General features: G+C 37.5%; 1 protein-coding gene across 5 annotated transcripts in view; it reads right to left on the reverse strand.

Moving 5' to 3' along the window:
• Positions 1–19,940, reverse strand: part of LOC149146562 (protein TRANSPARENT TESTA 9-like) — a 201,869-nt gene that overhangs the window by 66,565 nt on the left and 115,364 nt on the right. For all 5 annotated transcript variants that reach the window (XM_089449352.1, XM_089449350.1, XM_089449353.1 and 2 more), the window contains exons 14-15: positions 7,600–7,665; positions 7,181–7,321 (exon numbers count right to left, since the gene is read on the reverse strand). In XM_089449352.1, coding sequence (XP_089305478.1) covers positions 7,181–7,321; positions 7,600–7,665 — 207 coding nt within the window. The remainder of the gene's footprint in view (positions 1–7,180; positions 7,322–7,599; positions 7,666–19,940) is intronic.

Below are 19,940 nucleotides of genomic sequence, written 5' to 3' on the forward strand. Positions count from 1 at the left end.
TCATTAGTATTTAATATAAACAAACTTCGATAAGTAAGGTAAACCAAATATAAAATATAATACGAGTAAGATACTCATCTTTGGAAAGCGATTGGGGCTCCCTCTTAATTCAAACTTGAGGGATACGTAAGGGATAGAGTCCCTAACAAATAGGTCTTTGACTTCGGATCCTTCCATCTCGTTCTTCTTTGGTGAAACTTTTTCGGCAAAGTTTGCTTGATCCCTGTTCCTCCTTTTATTCCCTGGATTCTCAAGACAATTCCTTTGATAGTGACCCATCTTATGATAACTATAGCATTGGCCCCTTGGACTTCTTAAAAGTTCCTTTCTTCTTGTGATGAGCAAAACAGTGATTCAAGATTTTCTCTTCTTCACTCTCCTTGTTGATTACTAAAGATATTCTGACTCCTTAGGCTCATGGCCAAAATCTTTGTTTCTTTAAACTTTGCTTTCTTTGCTTCACTTGATTCATCTGTAGGCTTCTTTACTTTTCCTTTGACTAGATCCAAAAATTAATTATTTTTGAACATTAGATCTATCCTCTTTTTCCATGACCTGTAATTTGTTGCTCCTTCTAATTTGATCTCTCCCTTTATGAAGTTAGACATTGTCCTTGAAGGTAATAAACTTCTTTCCTTGTAAGGTCTCCTTATATGATCCCTTGCTCAACTTCTTGAGATTCCTTAGTCTTCTTTCAATAGATCTTCAACCTACCTTTTTCTTTCTTCTTCACCTTAGCTCCGAGACCATGTTAGAAAATTGGAAAGGCAGAAAGATGTTCTTATACTCGATAATTACTTGTGAGATTCTTGTGTTCTTATTAACTTTATTATGTTCTTCTTTTATCTTAGTTCATCAAGCAATTACCAAAACAATAGCATTAAGATCAAGGACACCAAATGTAGGTGAATAGTCATGACAAAATCCCAATCTTGAGGAAAACCCAGTCAACAACTCTTCCTTCAAAAGTTTTCCTGAGATAATCCAAGACTCTTGACATAGACACAGACTTCCTCCACACCAAGTCATCCCTTTCCTTTTTCAGCAGATGATCACTTTCCAGTATTGCCTTCGACCTAGATGCAACCATAGCAGCAACAACAGCACTTCAATGCAGTAGTAACTTCAACCTAGCAACTTCGATCTTAATGCAACAGCTTCAACCTTGAAGTATCACTTTGACCTTGATGTCGTACTTTGACCTTGATGTCGTAATAGAACTTCGACCTTGATGCCATAGTCCAGAAAATCACACATTTGAGAGAGAGAGATAACCCAAAACCTTTGATCCTTCAATTCTCCTTCTTCCACTACAACTTTGCCCTTTTCCACGGCTTCTTCTAGGAGATCAAACTTGTGTGAGTAATTGTCCTCCAAATCTACCGAACTGCTTCAATATATAGGCTTTTGGGGAGGTTGAATTACCTTTCTTGAGGCCGACTTGGTGTGGAGGTGACATAATTCATTTTTGACTCAAAAATAATTATTTTTACATGATTTAAAAGCCCAAGAAGGGTCTCTTTAAATGTGCAATGACTCTATTGACTTAGAATAAATCCTAGAAGTCCTCAATGGGGACTTTGACCTAAAACATGACGACCCAAGCATGAAACCCATGCTTTAATAAGTCTTAATAATAATAACAAAATTTATTTTCATTTTTTTTCATAAGTACATTTTATTATGACTCAAATACAATTATGAAGACTGAACCTAGTTACATTTTTCAACAAGAAGCAACGGTAGTAGTTGAAGCAGAAGTGACAGGAATGGCAATGCATTATTGAGTGGCAATAGTGGCAGAGGATAATAGTGACAGAGGATAGCAGTAATGGAGAACAATAGTAGCAGTGAACAGTTATATTGCAACAACGGTAGTGGTAGTTGAAGTGGACAGTGTTAGCAACAGCAGCAAGTGTGTGTAGCACTGGTCGCTGATGATTGTGGTAGCTGTGGGTAGATTGATTAATTGCAAAGGAGACTAAAGACTCTTGCAGACTTAGTCTGCATATCTTCAAACTTGGGGAGTCTTGTGCTTCCTTCCAGACTTATCTAGTAAATGTTGTATGCGCTGCTAGAAAATGCAAAGTGACAGTTATTGATTCCAATTTTCCTTAACCTTAATATTTGCTTGTGAACCTAGTCTTGTTTGTGTTCTTTATTTAGATCTTTTCATCAAACAAACATCAAGAACAAAAACGGTAGCAACAGAGGACATAGAAATTAGGCTCTCCACTAGGGAAAAACCCCTCCAAGGGGAAAACTCGAAAAAACTCCTCTTCTTATAGAATTTTCTTCAAACAAAGACCCAAACCCTAGACCAAGTCCTTCTCTAAGTACCAAGGCAACCATTCTAGCAAGTCCTTCCTTGATCCTACACCAACCAGCGTCAAACTGCAATTTTGAACTGCCAGCTTCAAGACTGCAACTTCGACCCTATAATTTCAATCCTTCCAAGAAGCTGCAGAAACCCTAGATTTTGCACATGTGAGAGATAGAACCCAAAAACAAAGATTTTGCCTCCTCCTTGGATTCCTCTTGCCTTCTAGGCCTTCTCCCTTCTTTTTTTGCTTCTCCTAGCTACAGATCAAACTTCTTCTTGTGAGATCAAACTTCTTGGTGAGTGAGTCCCAAATGAGGTCGAACGACTCCTTTATATAGCATTCTCAAGGCGTCGAATTCCCTTCGTAAGGCCAACTTGTAGTTGTCAGGGCCGACTTGTACTTTTGGAGTTTCCAGGAATTTCTAGACTCAAAAATAATTCTTTTTCCAATTACATTTTTCCCAGAAGGGTCTCATAAACATGATGTTGACTCCTTTGACTCATGACAATAACTCCTAAGACCTAACAAACCCTAGAAGCATGAAGAACATGTTTTTACCTAGACGACCATCAATAATGAGCATGAAACCCATGCTTTAAAATAGTAACTTTTTCTTTTGCTCTTTTGTTTGTTACGTAGGATACATATTGAAGTGAGTACATCAACAATTATGAAGACTGAAGCTAGTTACATTCTTCAACATGGACATCATACATAACACAGCACTTGGTTTGGACAACATATTTGGTGTACTATCTTTATTGTGATGTTGCTTTCTGTTCTAATCTAATGCTTTGAATGTTTTAAACTAATAAACTAACCAATTGTGTGTAATTAAAAGGAAATACCAATTCAGCCCCCTCTCAGAATTTCCAACATGAGCTACTTTATCAACGTCACAAAGCTAAGAGTTCAATTCACTACCATAGGGACGAAGATGAAGGATAAAGAGTTGGTATCCATTACTTTCAATGGATTTGCTTCATCTTAGGGTCCCTTTTTCCCAAGGTGTTTATGCTTGTGAACTCACCAAATTTTGCAAAGCTTTAAGATAACCTTGTGGAAGAAGAGATCACATTGGAGCCCTGATTAGCACATCAAAAGGAAGTAGAAGAAGCAGCCTTCATTCGAAGAACAAAGAAAGGGAACAACAAGGGTAAGAAGAAAGACTCAAGTCCAGGAAAGAAATACTTGAGTAAGGTGAAATGTTTAGGTGTCACTAGTTGGAACATTAAGCTAATTAGTGTCCAAAGGAGGAGTAGAAGGCCAAACAAGAACTAATATTGTAGTAGAGATGGATGAGGAATCAAAAAGATTTAGGAGAAAGAAGGACATATGTGTGGAGTTGGGTGACAATGCTACTTATCCTAAAAAAGGATAAGGCTCCATTTATTTTGACATGCCATCAAGTGATGTTATTGAGTTGAATGATATTTTGTTTGTTTCCAGCTTGATAAAAATTCTGCTTTAAATTTCTTTTTTGGCAGACCATCATTGTACAATTGCGTTATTAGTGATTGTAGTCTAGCTTGTCCAAGGACTTTCACTAGAGGTGTGTGACTTGGTGGTCTTCACAGGTTGCTTGTTGATCCTATGGCACTTGTATAGTACAGCATGAAGCTAGATGAGCCTTCTAGTCTTAAGGAGACATATGCAAAGTATGTATGGTGAGATGACATATACATACATTCAAAACCTATTGGGGAATCAATGATCAACCCCAAGCTTGTAGTTGATGAGAGTGGTGGATTGTGGGGATAGGGTTGTTGGATTGTCTCAGGAAGAGGGAGTTTGCCTTGATATTTCTCTAAATATTTTCATCAACTAACCACATCTTTGAATGACTGGTCTATTGTTGTTAGCTCGTTGGTGAGGATGAACTTACCATTATACAAGGGTTTGGCCCTCCATATACCATTCTCAACTATAACCTCCTTAACATTAGTGAGCCTGAAAATACACTACCATGTAACACAACCATGCAACCAATATTTCCACGTTTAAAATTCTATCAAAATGCAAGATGCTAATATTCATTTCCAACTCAAAGGAGAATTATTAGATAGGGATAGATGCAGACAGGCCTGGAGTTTGCCCCAATAGTTCTGGAACATATTTATCATGTCCTTCAGATTTTGCTGAAACTCTTGGTCATTTTGATGTGCCTCTGGGAGTTTAATAGACTAGCAACATTACAAAATCGGGGATGTAAGCATCTTTATGGATATTTCCCCTCAAAATTATCACAATGTTGGGTGTAAGCCATTTGCAGATATCCTTAACTGTCCTTGGACTTCCAACATGGGGGGTGTTATCACCAAATTTGACTGGTCATTAACTGGTGGCAAAGGGGGCTATTTCTTGCTTTGTAAATGTCTATGAGACTGAGTATATAAGGGCTGGTATACTTGAAAAATTTCAGGGCACCTAGCAGCTATTCCACAAGGTGATGGTCAGCAGACATGCAAAAGGAGGTTTGGTTTCTCAGCCAACATACCCAAGAAAAGGGGGCTCTGTTTAGGGTACTTCAAAGGCCGTCCATTAGGCAATAGTTGCTCCAGGAATACTGAGGATAATATAGCCCACAAAAGGAACATAATATCAGATCTTCTTTTGTGTCCATTGTAAGCTGCTCCAGGGGTCTGAGATGTGTGGGAAAGGGTTCGATGCTCGAAACCAGTTGAAGTGAACACAATAGTAGAAAAGGGTGCTACAGTGATTTGAACACTTGCCTCCCTAGCATCACTGAAGGTACTTTGAGAGTGTAATGTGTCTCCCGTAGGTTGCGCAGTGAATGTCGTGAGTATTACTTCTCCAAGATGAACCTCTTTTACTTAGATAAGCCTTGAAAATTCAAGACACTGGATGAGATCTGGTCAGGTAACATCTGCTCAATATACACAACAGCATCCTCGGCTTAAAACAGCAGACTTGCCCTCAGATATAGTCAGCAATGTTGCAGATGCTAATCACCTTTCCACAACTGGTATAAATTTTCCCAAACACACCTTCCCCATAGATTGACTGACGTCTGAACATGAGGATTTCCTCTGTAATTTGGAGTATGTAACTCTGGCCTGTCTGGTATTACAGAGACAGGACACAGGTTTTCTGGGTAAGAAGCGCAAATGTAAGTGGGTGTTTATGTATATATACAAGGGTGGAGTGCTAGAACAATTATTGGTTAGAGCTGATCTGTATTTGTGTTTGAAAACTAATGAAATTTTAAAAGGAGCGAACTTCTGTTGGAGAAGTGTTAAATTTTAAATCAAAGGTACTTGGGAGGGCCAACCTGGAATAACGTCCTACAGCGCTGATTTGGCCCAAGGTTGGATCATTATGGTGGAAAGGTGCCTTTGGAAATTGCCTTTTAAAATGTGCATCCATCTTTAAGCGAAGATCTGAGCTTTTTGATGAAGGAGACCCACCATTTGGGGATTATTGGGGGATGAGTATTCATTTGAAGACCCACTTTCCCATGCTTGGAGCTTAATTTGCTGATTTCATCGAATAAGAAGCGCTATTTAAGGGCATTTGGAGGCTGGATGCTGCACCAGCACCCAGTTACCCTTCATTTGTGAAGATGGGTCATCTTTTGAGGACTTCAGACCGCAATTTTTGTAAATGTGCCATTAGAAACCTCATCTTATATTACTTTAGAATGGGACTCCTGCCCCTGCATAGGCTAAAATAGGGCATTTTAACTTAGAAAAATTTATTTTATTGTAATAATGAGTTGGGGTTCTCTCCTATAAATAGAGAGAACTTTCACCGCATTTTCCCATGGAGTATTGGGGGAGAAATCCCATAAGTAGCCTGAAATTTTCTGCAATTCTCTTGTAAAACTGGCTATGGATATTTCGAGTTGAGTAAATTCAAAATGTCATGGAGAGGGTATTGTGATTGGATGGACTTTTCTCTTGGATGGTAAATGGTGATTCTATGTTGGTTTTGTGCAAAATTTATTGTGAGTATCTTATTATTCTTGTACATTTTGTAGAATAAGAGTTTCACTAAATTTCTCCCAAATGTGTTGAATCTTTATGGCTGTAGCATAGCTTCATTGCTCTATATTTCCAATTTGATTGAAAATCTTTGGGATTTGTCAAGTAGAGAAACCCCATTGTAGCTTTTTCTCTCTCATAAATCTCTTCCATCGGTCCTCATCCATAGACTTACACCCCTTGTATAACTCCATATGCCCAGAAATTCATTGATAAGCTAAGGCACTGATCATTCATTCTCCATCACTTCAAAGTTTTTATCTTTTTGTAAATCATAAAAACCATTTTCCTAGGGTTCCAACTCCTGGAAAATTTTGTCATTATGATGTTTAGGGACATATCCTTTGAAATCTAATCCTGATTACTCTAAAAACACTAGTAATCCTATTTTCCACTTGGCTCCTAATTGATTAAATCATTTGATTGGAGTGCAAAGTAGAACTTTTGGGGAGTTTTTGATTGGTGTGACCAGGCCATTAGATCTCTCAGATCTGTAGGGAGAACCGCCCTTGAGTGAGAGGAGAGCTAGCCAGAAGCAAGAAGAGGGTTGGCGAGGTGACAGTGGGCCCCCTCTAAGGTGCAGTGGGACTCACACTTGAGCTTTTGGACTTTATCTCTAGAAGTGCTAGATTTTTCTGTAACGGCGGACAAAAAACAGCAATTGAAATAAAAAACCTTTACATAAAAACAATGTGCATGACATGCTAATGGTTAGATATTCATATCTTAATGGAGAATTTTTTATATTTTTATGACAACATTCTAACAAGCATATCTTTCCAAGTTCAGAATTTGATAGAAAATGTGATTTCACATCTTAAAAAATGCATAAGAGTCGTCAATCATGCTTACATCAAGTAATTGAAGGTAACGATTGCTGAATTTCTGTTTTTCATATGGAAGAAGTTGTCGCAGAAGATAGCCTGCATGCCACAGAACCTCTGCGGAAGGAGGTTTCCTACGAGTGAAAAGCATTATTAACGAATCCAAAACCTGTAAACATAGAAAGAATCAGATCAATCAGAAAATGCAAAGAAATAATTTTAAAAGAATGGCCTCAACAAATCAAGTTGGTATTTTTAAAATTACTTTCACAAAATTATCAGGCATTTAACTTTCTAAAAGAATTGAATTTTGCGCTGCCAGTTAGCAAATTTAGCACACATATCTGACAATCCTGATAAGCTTTCAATCATATAATCTATTGATATGACAATTAGCTTTAGCCTTTATGATGTTATCATATTCATAAAAACGATATTCTAATAGACCTGGTATCTGTTTGTCTGCGAAAATATTCCTTGATGACTATTAGAAATAGGTAGTTGATACTCGCCCTGCAAAATGTATGGCAGAAATCATTATCAGATTACAAAAACCATGCGCAGTAACAAATCCATAACAGAATAGTTGGTCTCATTAGTCAAAGTCATCGTTCACAGCAATATTTCTCTACTATAATCACAGTTCAACAAATTGTCTATAAGGTACCCTAGGAACAATCACCTTCTGTCAAAATGTTTCCAACTTATTAAATTTTGTATTCAAATAAAAAAATCTGTAGGAAAACCCCAAGTGTTAGCTCAATTGGTTGGTGCCGCTGTTGGCAGCATTGACTGCTAAAGTTGAACTTGAAGATATGTCAAAGGTTCCATGATCAAAGCACACTTCAGAGCATCCCAGGGCCTTCAGAATATTCAGAATTCCAGATTTTCATCAGGGCTTTTAAGCCCCTTTCTTCTTCTCTTTATTTCATTGTTTAGGTTCCGCAGCCCTGCGAGGACATAGTAAAAATGACTCTAGTATGATGAAAAAGGGTCATTTAACAGGCCTAAGTAGCTTAGGACTTTACTAGCAAATGAGTTCACTCAAAGCAGTTTTTTTTTCATTAGCTAATTATTTGTGTTTTTTAACACTTATAATTAGTTGAGTTTTTCTCCCAAATATACCCCAAAGCTGAAGTGCAGCTTGATGGTAAAGTCTTAGGTGAGTCCTAGTGTCTAAAGTCAATGCATATTAGCATAATAAATCATCTCTAAAGTTTCTTGGAATTCAGTTAAGCCTAAGTGTCAACTTTTAATTATTAAAAATTCCCTGCAAGACGGTATTTTTAATAAATTTTTGATATAAGATGCAATAAGTGTTGTCTAGAGAAGTTGTAGGGGGTATGAATACTCAAAATTAGACCTCTACACCGTAACTTTCAATTTAGACACACATACTCAAAACCCAATTTTCTCTAGTTTTTGGTAAAAATACTAGCAAATAAATTGGTTGGAAAATAAAAATTGGGAGAAAATAAAAATTCTCTCCAAGTGAAAATGCTAAAAAATGAAGTGGAAATTCCCAAAAATTAAAGTCAACTCAAAAAGTGATGGGAATTCCATTTACCAAGGAAAGATGACCCAAGAAAAAATTCAATGGTCAAGGAGAAAAGCTAATGTCCCAGGAAAATCAATTTTTTTGAGGAGATGGTCCAAGTTGGTTGATTTGAATGAGATTTTTTCAAGGAAAAATAAGGAGAATAATTTTTAAGTGGTCCAAGCCACTCCAGCACTGAATTGTCACTCAACCCAGCTACTCCCAAGGAAAAATTCTTTCTCCTCAAGATCTGTGCAGGGGCTAGAGAAAGGTTTGATTTTCTCAAGGTGATATAGTCGTTTCACTTGGAGAAGTGTGCCATCATCAAGATCTCCTCCCATTTATTCTATTAAAGAGAGCCTTGAACTACTCATTGTAACATCATGTAATTCTTGAGCTACTGGCTAGTGAAGCTCTAAAAAAATTCTGTACTGGATATTTTTCTGAGTAAAAAAGGACTTTGGGGGCATACTCTTTATGGCAATGTGGAAAAAGTCGAAGTCGAGATTAATTCGGCAAGGCTCCAAAAGTTGAAAAACTCGTCTAAGTCGGGAGTTTTTTTAAAAAGTCGGCAAAAAGTCGGCAAAATTAAAATACCACAAAATTATTCATTTTTTTTTATTTTTTTTAACATCTAGAGTATCCACAACATCAAATAAATGCATTTCCACATAAACATGTAAAGAAAGCTAATATATAATATGTATATGAAATCTAATGCTACATCACATATCAAAATAGTGAATCAACTCCTGAATTTTGAGTCCTGTCCGAGTCTCAACTCTCAAGAGTCAAAATATCAACAAAAAATATAATAAATGTATATCATGAGTCATCTAAAAGTCATCAAGTAATCAGTCACTGAGATCCTCTTCCCCTTTTAATTTTTGTTTCCGCTAATTGTATTAAGAAATAAGTCATGCATTTATTCAGTAGATTGTAATCTGCTTGGGTAATAAGGTGTCAGGTGGTAGGTCCAATGAAAATTAATAGTGAGTATCACAGTAGATGTGAAAATTAACGCTTGGTGAATCCAAGCTGCTTATTTTCTGAGAAAACAGTAGATGTCAGATTATTAACCTAGCCTTGGCATCTATTATTCAAAAACTCTTGGAGGTAAAATCCACTTCTGATACATAACCTTTCCCCACATTTATAGGGAATTCATCACTAAAGAAGATTCCCTTTCAAAACCTGCTCTCATTGCAGGAAGGATCTTTGCTGTCACAAGATTTCATAGGTACTTTGTTCCTGTCTGAAAAATGGGTTCTTTTTTGAGGCACTGGTTTTGTTTTTTTTGGACAGATTGTTGCTATTTGATCTTCATTACCTCCTCTTTGTTGTTTCTTCTGGAAGCATTCAACAACTGTAACAATGTTTTTGATGGTGTGGGGTTCTTTCTACGGAAGATTGTTGTATGCCTGTCCTTTTGGTACTTTTGTAATCTTTTGAAGGGACAGTGGTTGTTAGAATCTAGACCGCTGAAAGCTTAGAGGCTTAGCCAATGTATACTTTGCTTTCTAACTAGAAATATGAAGTATAAAGATTTGTTTTTCCTTGGAAAACAAAAACATATCTTAACCTCAAAACTAACAGATTACAAATGAGACTGCTATGCTCGCAAGAAGTATGACAAACAATACAATGCAATAACTTGAAAATGCATGGATGAAAGCTTCAATTTACAGTTTTTTCACATTTGCGGCCTCTTTATCTGCGGCCTGGGAAGAGAGGAAGACTTTTTGGGTCGAAAAAATCGCGATTTTTTCGTTTGTGAAAAAGTCGCCAAAAAGTCAGGGGATTAAATCGTTTAGTTCAAAAAATCGCATTTTTGGGATTAAATCGGGATTTTTTGCAGACTTTTTCCACACTGCTTTATGGTGTTATTCTTCAACTCTTTATGGTAATATTGTTCTAATTTTTATTTGCGCTTAATGCTCTACACCTAAGTCACTTGACACAGGGATTCGGGATTCATAGGATATGGGGATTCGAGTGTTGGATTCAGACACGTTGACCCCCCAGAACAGGACACGTAGGATTCGTTATATATTATTTTATTAAATAGATATATATATATATATATATATATATATATATATATATATATATATATTAAAAATTAGATATTTCTTACACAAATTCTCATTTAATGATACAAATTCATTGATTTCAAACATAGATCTTCATCTAGATGTTAGTTTTATTATTTACAAAGTAAGTTAGTAACATTATAGCATGCATAGTAGATACAAAATTCAAATATCTGCATAAAACCCTCACAAACCTCATAAACCCTACCAAACCTCATAAACCCTCACTTTTTTGGGATTCAAATCCCAAAATTGAGACACCAAATGTCCTAACGGGACACGACCAGGATTCGATGGTGTCCTGTTAGGACACGTGGTGTCCTGTTAGGACACGTGGTGTCCCATTTTAGGATTCGAATTCCCATCAAATCGTGTCGGATTTGTCGGATTCGGACACGTGACCTCTTTTGGACGAATCTGGTTACATAGCTCTACACTAATTGATCTCTAACTCGTTAGCTTCATATGCCTTTGTGGATTAATTTATCTCTTGCATAGATCTGCCTTTTGAAGGCCTGATGAGGGTTTTAAAAAAATCGATTTTGAAAGAGATCTACATTGGAAGCTTGGGAAATCAAGAAAATTACAATTTTGTGGCCTTCCATACCTTTGGTCGTGGACATAATAGAGGGTCTATCTCCCTCTCCTTGCGCAATTCCCTCTTGGAAGCTTGGACACCTATCTCTCCCATCAGATGTCTTGGAGGAAATCGAATTTCTTTTGGAGGAATTTTTTCATTATAAATTGTAGAAAACCATTCCAAATATTTTTTCTCATTTTCTTGCAATTTGAGGAAGGGTATTCTCCCTTTGAAACCCTTGTTGTAAACCCTCCTCAAAATCTAAAACCCTCTATTGTCTACAAAAGGGTTTTCTTTTCAAATAATAATAAAATAACTTTTCTGCTTGAGGGAGCTTGGGGTTTTCCCCTTGGTATCCCTATCTCCTCATTTGGTAGGAGGGTCTTTAGATAGTTAGTCAAAAACTTGTCTCATTTCTTTTGCTAGCATAGTTTCTTGCACTTTTTTTAATCATTTAATCACTAGATCTAATTTCTAACTTACATTCTTCATTAAGCTAGTTAGCACATTGAAGTTTATTAATCTTAATCGTTGATATACTAGCTCATATATGGTTTATTTGCCACTGGTATAATTTATTTTGTGGCTGGTATAGCACTTATTTCAATATTCACTTCATTGTTTAACTAGTTTGCATCTCATGTCTTCTAAATCCAAGCAAGTGTGACATTGTAATTGATATATAATTGACATATCAATTCATAAGCAATCTTGTTATGAAGCACTTGTTTTAATTTTGGGTATCATTTACATTTTGCAATTTTATCTCTTTAAATTTTACCTCCAAGCATAAGCTTGGTTGATAGATCTTTAGGAAACTTCCTCAACTATCATTCAATCTCCTAGATGAGTTTGGATGAAAGGTTAAAACACATGACCTCGCAGTTCTCTTGCCTGGCTATGTCCCTTGTAGGAACGAAGACATGCAAGTTGTCTTGAAGCCCTAGGTGTTGGAAATTGTAACTAGGTTCGGTCTACATTTAATGTATTTGAGTCATCATGAAATGTACTTGTCAAAAGAATAAAGAAAATATTTTTATTATTACTATTATTGTGAGTTATTGAAGCATGGGTTTCATGCTTGGGTCACCATGTTTTAGGTCAAAGTCCCCATTGAGAACTTCTAGGACTTATTATGAGTCAATAGTCATTGTACTTTTAAAGAGACCCTTCTTGGGATTTTGAATCATGTAAAAAGGTTAAGTATTGACTCAAATGTAATTTATGTATCCTCCACATCAATTCAGCCTAGAAGAGATCAAGTCGGCCTAAGGACACTAATTCGACCTCACGAGGCTATAAATAGAAGCAAGTCGAAGTCATTTGGAGCAACTCATCTCAAGCAAGTTCGATATATCTAAGGAAGTTGGGAAGTGCGAAGTTCGAAGCCGGGATCCAAAACAAGTGCGAGTTGGGTGGATTCTAAGGAGAAGAAGAAAAGCAAAATTTTGGTGCCTCTCTCTCTCTCTCTCTTTCGTGCCCTAGATTGGGAGATTGAAGTCTTCCAAGTTTCCTTGATGAAAAAAGTTGCCTGATGTCGGAAGTTGCTGCCTAGTCTAAGTTGCTGGAAAGGAGGTCAAAGATCTGGGAGGCTGACTTGGTGTGGAGCGAAGGTCTAGCCTTTCTCTAGGGTGAAGAGTCTCAAAAAATACTATTGAAAGGAAGAATTTTCTTGACTGGGTTTTCCCATCGAGGGGGTTTTTTCCCTGACATAGTGCCTACATCTGGTGTCCATTATTTTATGTGCTATTGCTTTGATAATTGCTTGATGAACGAAAAGAAAGAAGATATAAAGAATTGTAATAACAAATCAAGAATATCACAAGTAATTATCAAGGATAAGAAAATCTTTCTGCCTTTCTAATTTTCCAACATGGTATCAAAGCTTTGGTGAAGAAAGAAGAAAAAGGCAATCTCAAGCACTTGATCAAGGAACCATTCAAAAGGATTATCTCAAGGAAGGAATCTACTATATTCAAGGAACTTGTCTAACACAATCAAGGGGGGAACAAACTTGAAGGAGCCTCAAACTACAGGTCCTGGAAGAAGAGGATTGACCTCATCCTTGAAAAGAACAAGGTACCAGACTTGGTTAAAGGAAAAGTCAAGAAGCCTACAAATGACTCCAGTGATGCTAACAAAGTGAAATTCAGGGAACTAGAATTGGTGGCCATGACTCTAATGGTAGAAGGAATAACAGACAACCTTGTCCCATTCATAGCCAACATCAATCATGCTCAGGAAATGTATGAAGCCTTGTCAAAGTTATTCACTATTAAGAACATTGGTCAAGTAGCAACTTTGAAAAATGAGCTAAGGATCACAAAGATGACTAAAGAAGACATAGTGGCCTCCTTTATGAAGATAGCAAGAATCAGGGATGATCTTTTGGCCATTTGATGAAATTGTTCCAAACAAAGAACTTGTGATCACTTCTCTATTAGGATTTCCAACTACTTGGGGTGCATTTGCTGCAGGATCTAACAGTTGGAAGGAAGCTCCCACTTTTGAAGAACTATGGATTGCCTGCAGTCAAGAAGAATTGAGGATCTCTCTAGTTGCCAATCCTGAAGGAGTATCAAATGCCTACATTGCTCAACATGGAGGAAAGAAATCGAAAGGACCAAGGAAGAAAATTGACATGTCCAAGGTAGAATGTTATCATTGTCATAAGAAGGGTCACTACAAGAGTGATTGTCCTGACAATCCAAGAAATAAGAAGAGAGAAAGAGATCAAGCCAACATTGTTGAAGAAGGACACCCAAAGAAAGTCAAACCCAAAGAATCTGACAAAAGGGAGTTACACTACTAAGTCCTTTGCCTTTAGTCTTAGTTATTCTATTTTTGATATTTAGAATTTATAGGTTTTAACATGTTTTTGGAAAAGACTTTTTCTTTTGTAAGTTTATAAGTATACCTCAAGCTTTGGAGGGAGCCCCCAACAACTCCCAAAGATAGGTATCTCATTTCCTTACATTTTTGTTTCATGTACTCATTAGTTTTGATTATATTAAATACTAATCACCATTCTCCCTCTATTGTCTTGATTAGGAAGACATTTGCTATATCCTCAAGGAGTATGGAAGGAAGCCACCCAAGATAAGGTTTGTCAAGAAATAAAGGTATGCCTTAAACTACAAAAACATTGAGTTCTTTAGTAAATGCTTATTCATTTAACAATCGGTTACCCTGATATATCCTCAATGGTTGTTAAGAGCTCACTTTAATAACTGCATGATCGCCTTCAAAATATAAATCTAGATGGAGACTTTTATTGAGCACTTGCCTACTAGATAACCCCAGGGAATGCTTTTTGAAACATTATTTTCCCTCGACTTTTATTCCTCCCTATGTTTTTGACCTAAGCTTCAATATCTCCTAAGAGGTGTTCTTGAACGAATATCTACCCATTAAGCAGTCTTTGCTTTGAATATTATGAATTTCTATCATTTCATTGACATATAGATTGGCCAGTAGCTTTATTTATAGACAGTGAACCCCTTGGAATTATGCTTGAGGGAGGTTATCCCGTATTCTGGATTTTGTCCCTTTTGGGTCAGCTAAAGTCTTTCCTAATTCCTGTCATTGATGCATTAAGGTTTTTCATTGGGTTCCCATTTCCATGTTTTAGTGCTATGGCTTTTTGATAGCATTATGTTGTCCCCTGCAAATGTATCTCAGATGAGATAGAAGCCAGTGTGGTTGACAAGAATATTATCTCATGTTTACCTCTTATCCACATATGTTAACCTCTCATGTATCTGCATCCTCAAATATCAATTTATATGTTAGAGAAATTAGATTTTTTACTTTCCCTACTTGATCAGACATTAACAAAATTATCTTATCTTAGCTTAACCTCTCATGTATCTGCATCCTCAAATATCAATTTATATGTTAGAGAAATTAGATTTTTTTACTTTCCCTACTTGATTAGACATTAATAAAATTATCTTATCTTAGCTTAACTCGTATGCATTTTTTTGATATACATGAATATTAATTGAAGATGGAACTCAAATTAGTAATGATGTATGCTTTATCAATGAATATGTTTCCTCAAATTAATTTTCGTAAACTCAGAAGTTCATGTGACTATTTCCTACATTTTTTTCTTTTTCTCTAGAAAAAAACCCCCTAGGAAACTTTCGGGCAGTTCCCTCATTCTGAATGGTACCAACTGTAAATTGGATGACAAATTTAATGCACCTGACCCGATTGGAATAATCCAGGACCTGCAAAGCACGTCAAGTTACTAGCAATGTTTTTGCCTGTTGTCCACAAAATTGCACACCTAGAAATGTGGGAAAAATCCTCAACCCCACAAGGTGTGAGCTTTCTTGGCATATCTGCTTGATGTGAAGTTGCCCCAATCCTCGAGTAGAGCATTGAGTACTACGATTGTCATTTCTCTGTCAGACATGACTTCTCCTAGCTCTTGAAGTTGATCCCTCATCTCAGAGATCTTCATGAAGTATGGAGCTATTCCTTCCTTTGATATCTTCATCTTATACAAATCATTTTGAAGAGATATCACTTCTCCAGTTGTGCTTATCGAGAATAGCTCTATTAGTTTGTCATAGATTTCTTTTGATGTTTCAAGTTTGGAGACATAAGGAATGAGAGAGTCTTTGATGGATTCTATTAGAATCCTTTGAGCTCTTGTCTCATCCTTATTGTACTTGGCTAAGGCTTGAGTTTGTTCCTTAGCAAGGATAGTGATATTCCCTTTGATGTGTTCTAGAAGTTCATTCTCCTTGAGAAGTAAATCAGTCCTCTTCTTCCATGCAAGGAAGTTAGTGGTCCCAACCAATTTATTGCTTTCCTTGCAAAAAGACATTGATGTATAATCAGAAGGGGACATATACTTACTTGTTAGAGTTTGAGATGTAGTGGACTTGCTTTCTTCTTGAAGACTTGATGGCTTGCCTTCCTTGGATCTTGATGTTCTTCAAGTTGCTTTCTTCAAATGGACTTGATTGATTGCTTGATGACTTGTGCTTGTAGAGCTTTTCCTTTTGAAGATGGTGTGGCTTGATGTAGGTCCCTCCTTGATTTGCTCTTCTTGTAGGTGCCTTTATACAAAAGGCTTCTCCTTTTGCTTTGTAGTCTTCTTGTAGTCCTTTCTTGTCCTTAATGCTTCAACTTTTGTAGATGTCCTTTCTTGATGAGTGTTCTTGAGATGCCCTTTCCTTGATGTGTCACCTTAGCTCTGATACCATGTTGAAGAATCAAGGGAAATAGTGTATAGTAGGATTCTTCTAGACTTGATAACAATTTGTGAAGTACTTTTACAATTTATCTTAGCTTGATCTTCTTCTTATTATTAGTGTGTTTGTTTACTTCATCAAACTGCTACCAAAACATAAGAAACAAGAACACAAAATGTTGGCTCTCTGCCAGGGCCAAAACCTCTCTCTCTTAGAGAGGAAAACCCTTTGGTAAGTTTCTCTTATTGAAGCTTCTTATTGATCAATGCCAAACCCTAGACCCTTGACTAGAATGTCCTCCAAGCACAAGTCAAGTCCTTCCTCCTTTCTACACTTTGTTCCCCGACACTTAGTCTTCCTTCTTCCGGCACTTTGCTCCTTGGCACTTCGTCCTCCTTCTTCGTTCTTTGACTGGAGATAGACCTTGCTTATGTGAGCTCTAGATGAGATGCTTCTCTTCTATACTTAGTGATGTCCTTTACTTATGGAGACACCTTTCTCTTGATCAAACAATATTCTTCTTGAGATGTATAGGTAAACTAATGTGACTGTATAGCAGCCCTAGATTCTTGAACATGTGGAAGGTATCCTTGTGAATTAGGGTCCTTTCACCTTCGCTTGAGAGAGAGTCTTCTTCACTTGAGTAGGAGGCCTTGTAGGCCTGAGTTTCTAGCCCAAACAAAGATGAATGTGTGACTATGATCTTGCTGCTGATATCCCAGCAGACTGCCCTCCTTTTCCTCACACGTGTGACTGTACTTTGCCCTATAAACAGTCCCAAAACTTTTCTTCCTTCTTTCTTCACTGCACTTGCAAACCCCTTAAACTTCGTCCTTCTTCAATTTTCCTTGACTTCTCTTGCTTGTTGATTCCAGAGGTGAGTGATGGTCATTATGACGGAGTGGACAGCCTCTATATATAGAGGATTGTCCCTCATTTAGGCCGACTTGTTGACTGTAGGCCGACTTGGTGTTTCTTCATCACTTTTGCTGCTAAGAGGATGTCGTTGCATGGAGAGGACTTGACTTCGCTTGGAGATATTTCCTTTGACTCCTATACAAGTGTATACATAGTGTACCATGCCCTTAAGGGTCTTCAATAAATACATTGACTCTTATACTTCCTAGAAGCACTTAAATATGTGCTTGACCTACTTCAATGAGCAAGAAACTCATTGATAAATATAACAAAAATATTTTTTTTCTTGAATAAATACAAATATCAAAAGTACATTTACGAAGACCGAGCCTAGTTACACTTTCTTCAACAAGATACGTATCAATCTGCCTTTTTTCTTGCTAATGATTTAAAAAAAAATGGCAGCCAAGGTTCAAACTAAGCCCAAGTCTGTTGTGTATCATAAAGACCTGATTAAATTATTAGTGGTAGACCATTTGAGGAAATTGAATAGAACCTGGGATCATTTTTTGTTCTTTGGAGGTTTCAGTACAACACAATGTTGATTTGGGGTAGCATCGGATGTGCTCTAGCCACGAAATTTGGTGGAGAGGTTGGGGCACATAAGATCTCCAATACCCAGAAAGGGTTTGGGCAGATTCTAAACAGATCATGAGATATTAAAATAATTAATAATTTTAATGGAATCCCTAAGTCTAAACTTAGGGAAAATAAAATATTAATGTGTATTAATATGAATTTGTGTTAGAATGGTCCAAAAGACATGGATCAAGCCAGATCTAATCTTAGTCGTTGATTAGGGACTTAATCTCGGCTGTTGAGATGTCAACAAAAAAAGTATAAGAGGAGGCTTGAGGGGCACTTGGAGAATACACTGAGGGAGACCAGTCAATTCAATTTTTGGAGCGGGATTTGCTGAGAAATTGAACCAGTGGTCTAGAGAGCAGTCAAGAGGTAGCAAGTACGGAACAAAGAGACGAGAGATCAGCACATAAGAGGCAGACGCAGAGCCAGAGGAAGCCCCACAGAGGCAACAAAGACTGCGCAGAGCCAGAGGAAGCCCCGTAGAGGCAACAAAGACTGCGCAGAGCCAGAAGGGCCTGCGTCATCCACACAGAGGCTGCAGGAGTGACGCAGAAGCCCAGAGAGGCTGTGCAAAGCCTCAGTAGGCTGACGTAGAGGATTTCAGGCTGACGCATAGGGTTTCAGGCTGTAGCAGAGGTTAGTAGGGCCTACGCTGGGTTTAGAAAAGTGCTAGAAGTTTGTCTATCTGTGGGTAAGCCAGTTTGGCACCCTATTGTACAAGAAAATTGCTGAATAATAAAATCCTCCCTTATTGCACTGGTTTTCCCACATTGGGTTTTTTCGGGGACATTAGTGCATATGTTTGTTTTTGTATTACAGTGTGATATCTGCAGCAGTATTTATTTTAATGTTTGTTGAAATAATTTCATGAATAACTTATGATAAAATAAGTAGGAAAAGTAAATCAGTTGCTGCAGTGATAGAATTTTCACACTAGAAACCCTAACTCTCTGGTTATCAAAAGAAAAAGACGAAGAGACCTGCAAAAGGCACATAAGCTTGCGGGAGAACCCTCCTCTTCCACCATTAAAACCAGAAGCAAGGGGAGGTTTTCAGCTCCTAAAACATTGTCCCTGTGCCAACGTTAGAAAGGGTCTATAAAAGGAAAACTAGGAGAGCAAGTAGGACAGAGATGTTATCTCCTCCTCAGAAGCCTGAGCCATTTGAAATATCAGAGGCCATTGAACCAGTTCCTATGAGTCAAATGTAAAAAGATGCAAAGGAGGCACCTAGGGAAACAACGGTGGACAACACAGCACGAGAAGAAGGAGATAATGAACCCACATTAGCTGAACTGTATGGGTTTTGAAAGCCTCATACTAGGCTTGTGAATGAACTTCAACTGAGTTTCAAATTAAAACAAAACCCTTCCTTAGCTAAGGAGGTCATTCAAATAGATGATTCACCAATGAAAGATTTGGTGATAAATAAAGAAAGGGCCTAGTTCCAAGATACAAAAACAAAAACAAAAGCAGAAGCAAGGCCCTGTTACCGCTCAAACTAGCATGGGTCCTAGAAGTGGATCCTTAAGGGGAAACACTTAGATCAAGGGAAATAATGGAGCAATAGTGAACTGCCACCTCTGCTAAAGCTCCCTACTCTTTACGGACTTTCATCGATGGGAGGAGACCTGGTGTGAAGGGAATCACTAGATGAATGAGTCAATAAAGGAGAAAGAGTGATTCCTAAGGGCCTATACACAAGAGAGACTCAATTTTCTTATTTGCTTTCTTGAGAAGCAAGTTGTAAGGCTCTCTAAAAAGGGCCAAGGGTATCTCAAGGGCTAGGGTTAGCAAATAGGACTCATAAAGGCGGGGCCTACTCAAAGAAATCCTTGTGAAAAGTTGGGTTCCAGGTGGTCTTGG

Source organism: Pinus tabuliformis, chromosome X (genome assembly GCF_031772625.1).
Source record: "Pinus tabuliformis cultivar Carrire ecotype Pingquan chromosome X, CPIR1, whole genome shotgun sequence".
In the NCBI taxonomy this organism is placed as follows: Eukaryota; Viridiplantae; Streptophyta; class Pinopsida; order Pinales; family Pinaceae; genus Pinus; species Pinus tabuliformis.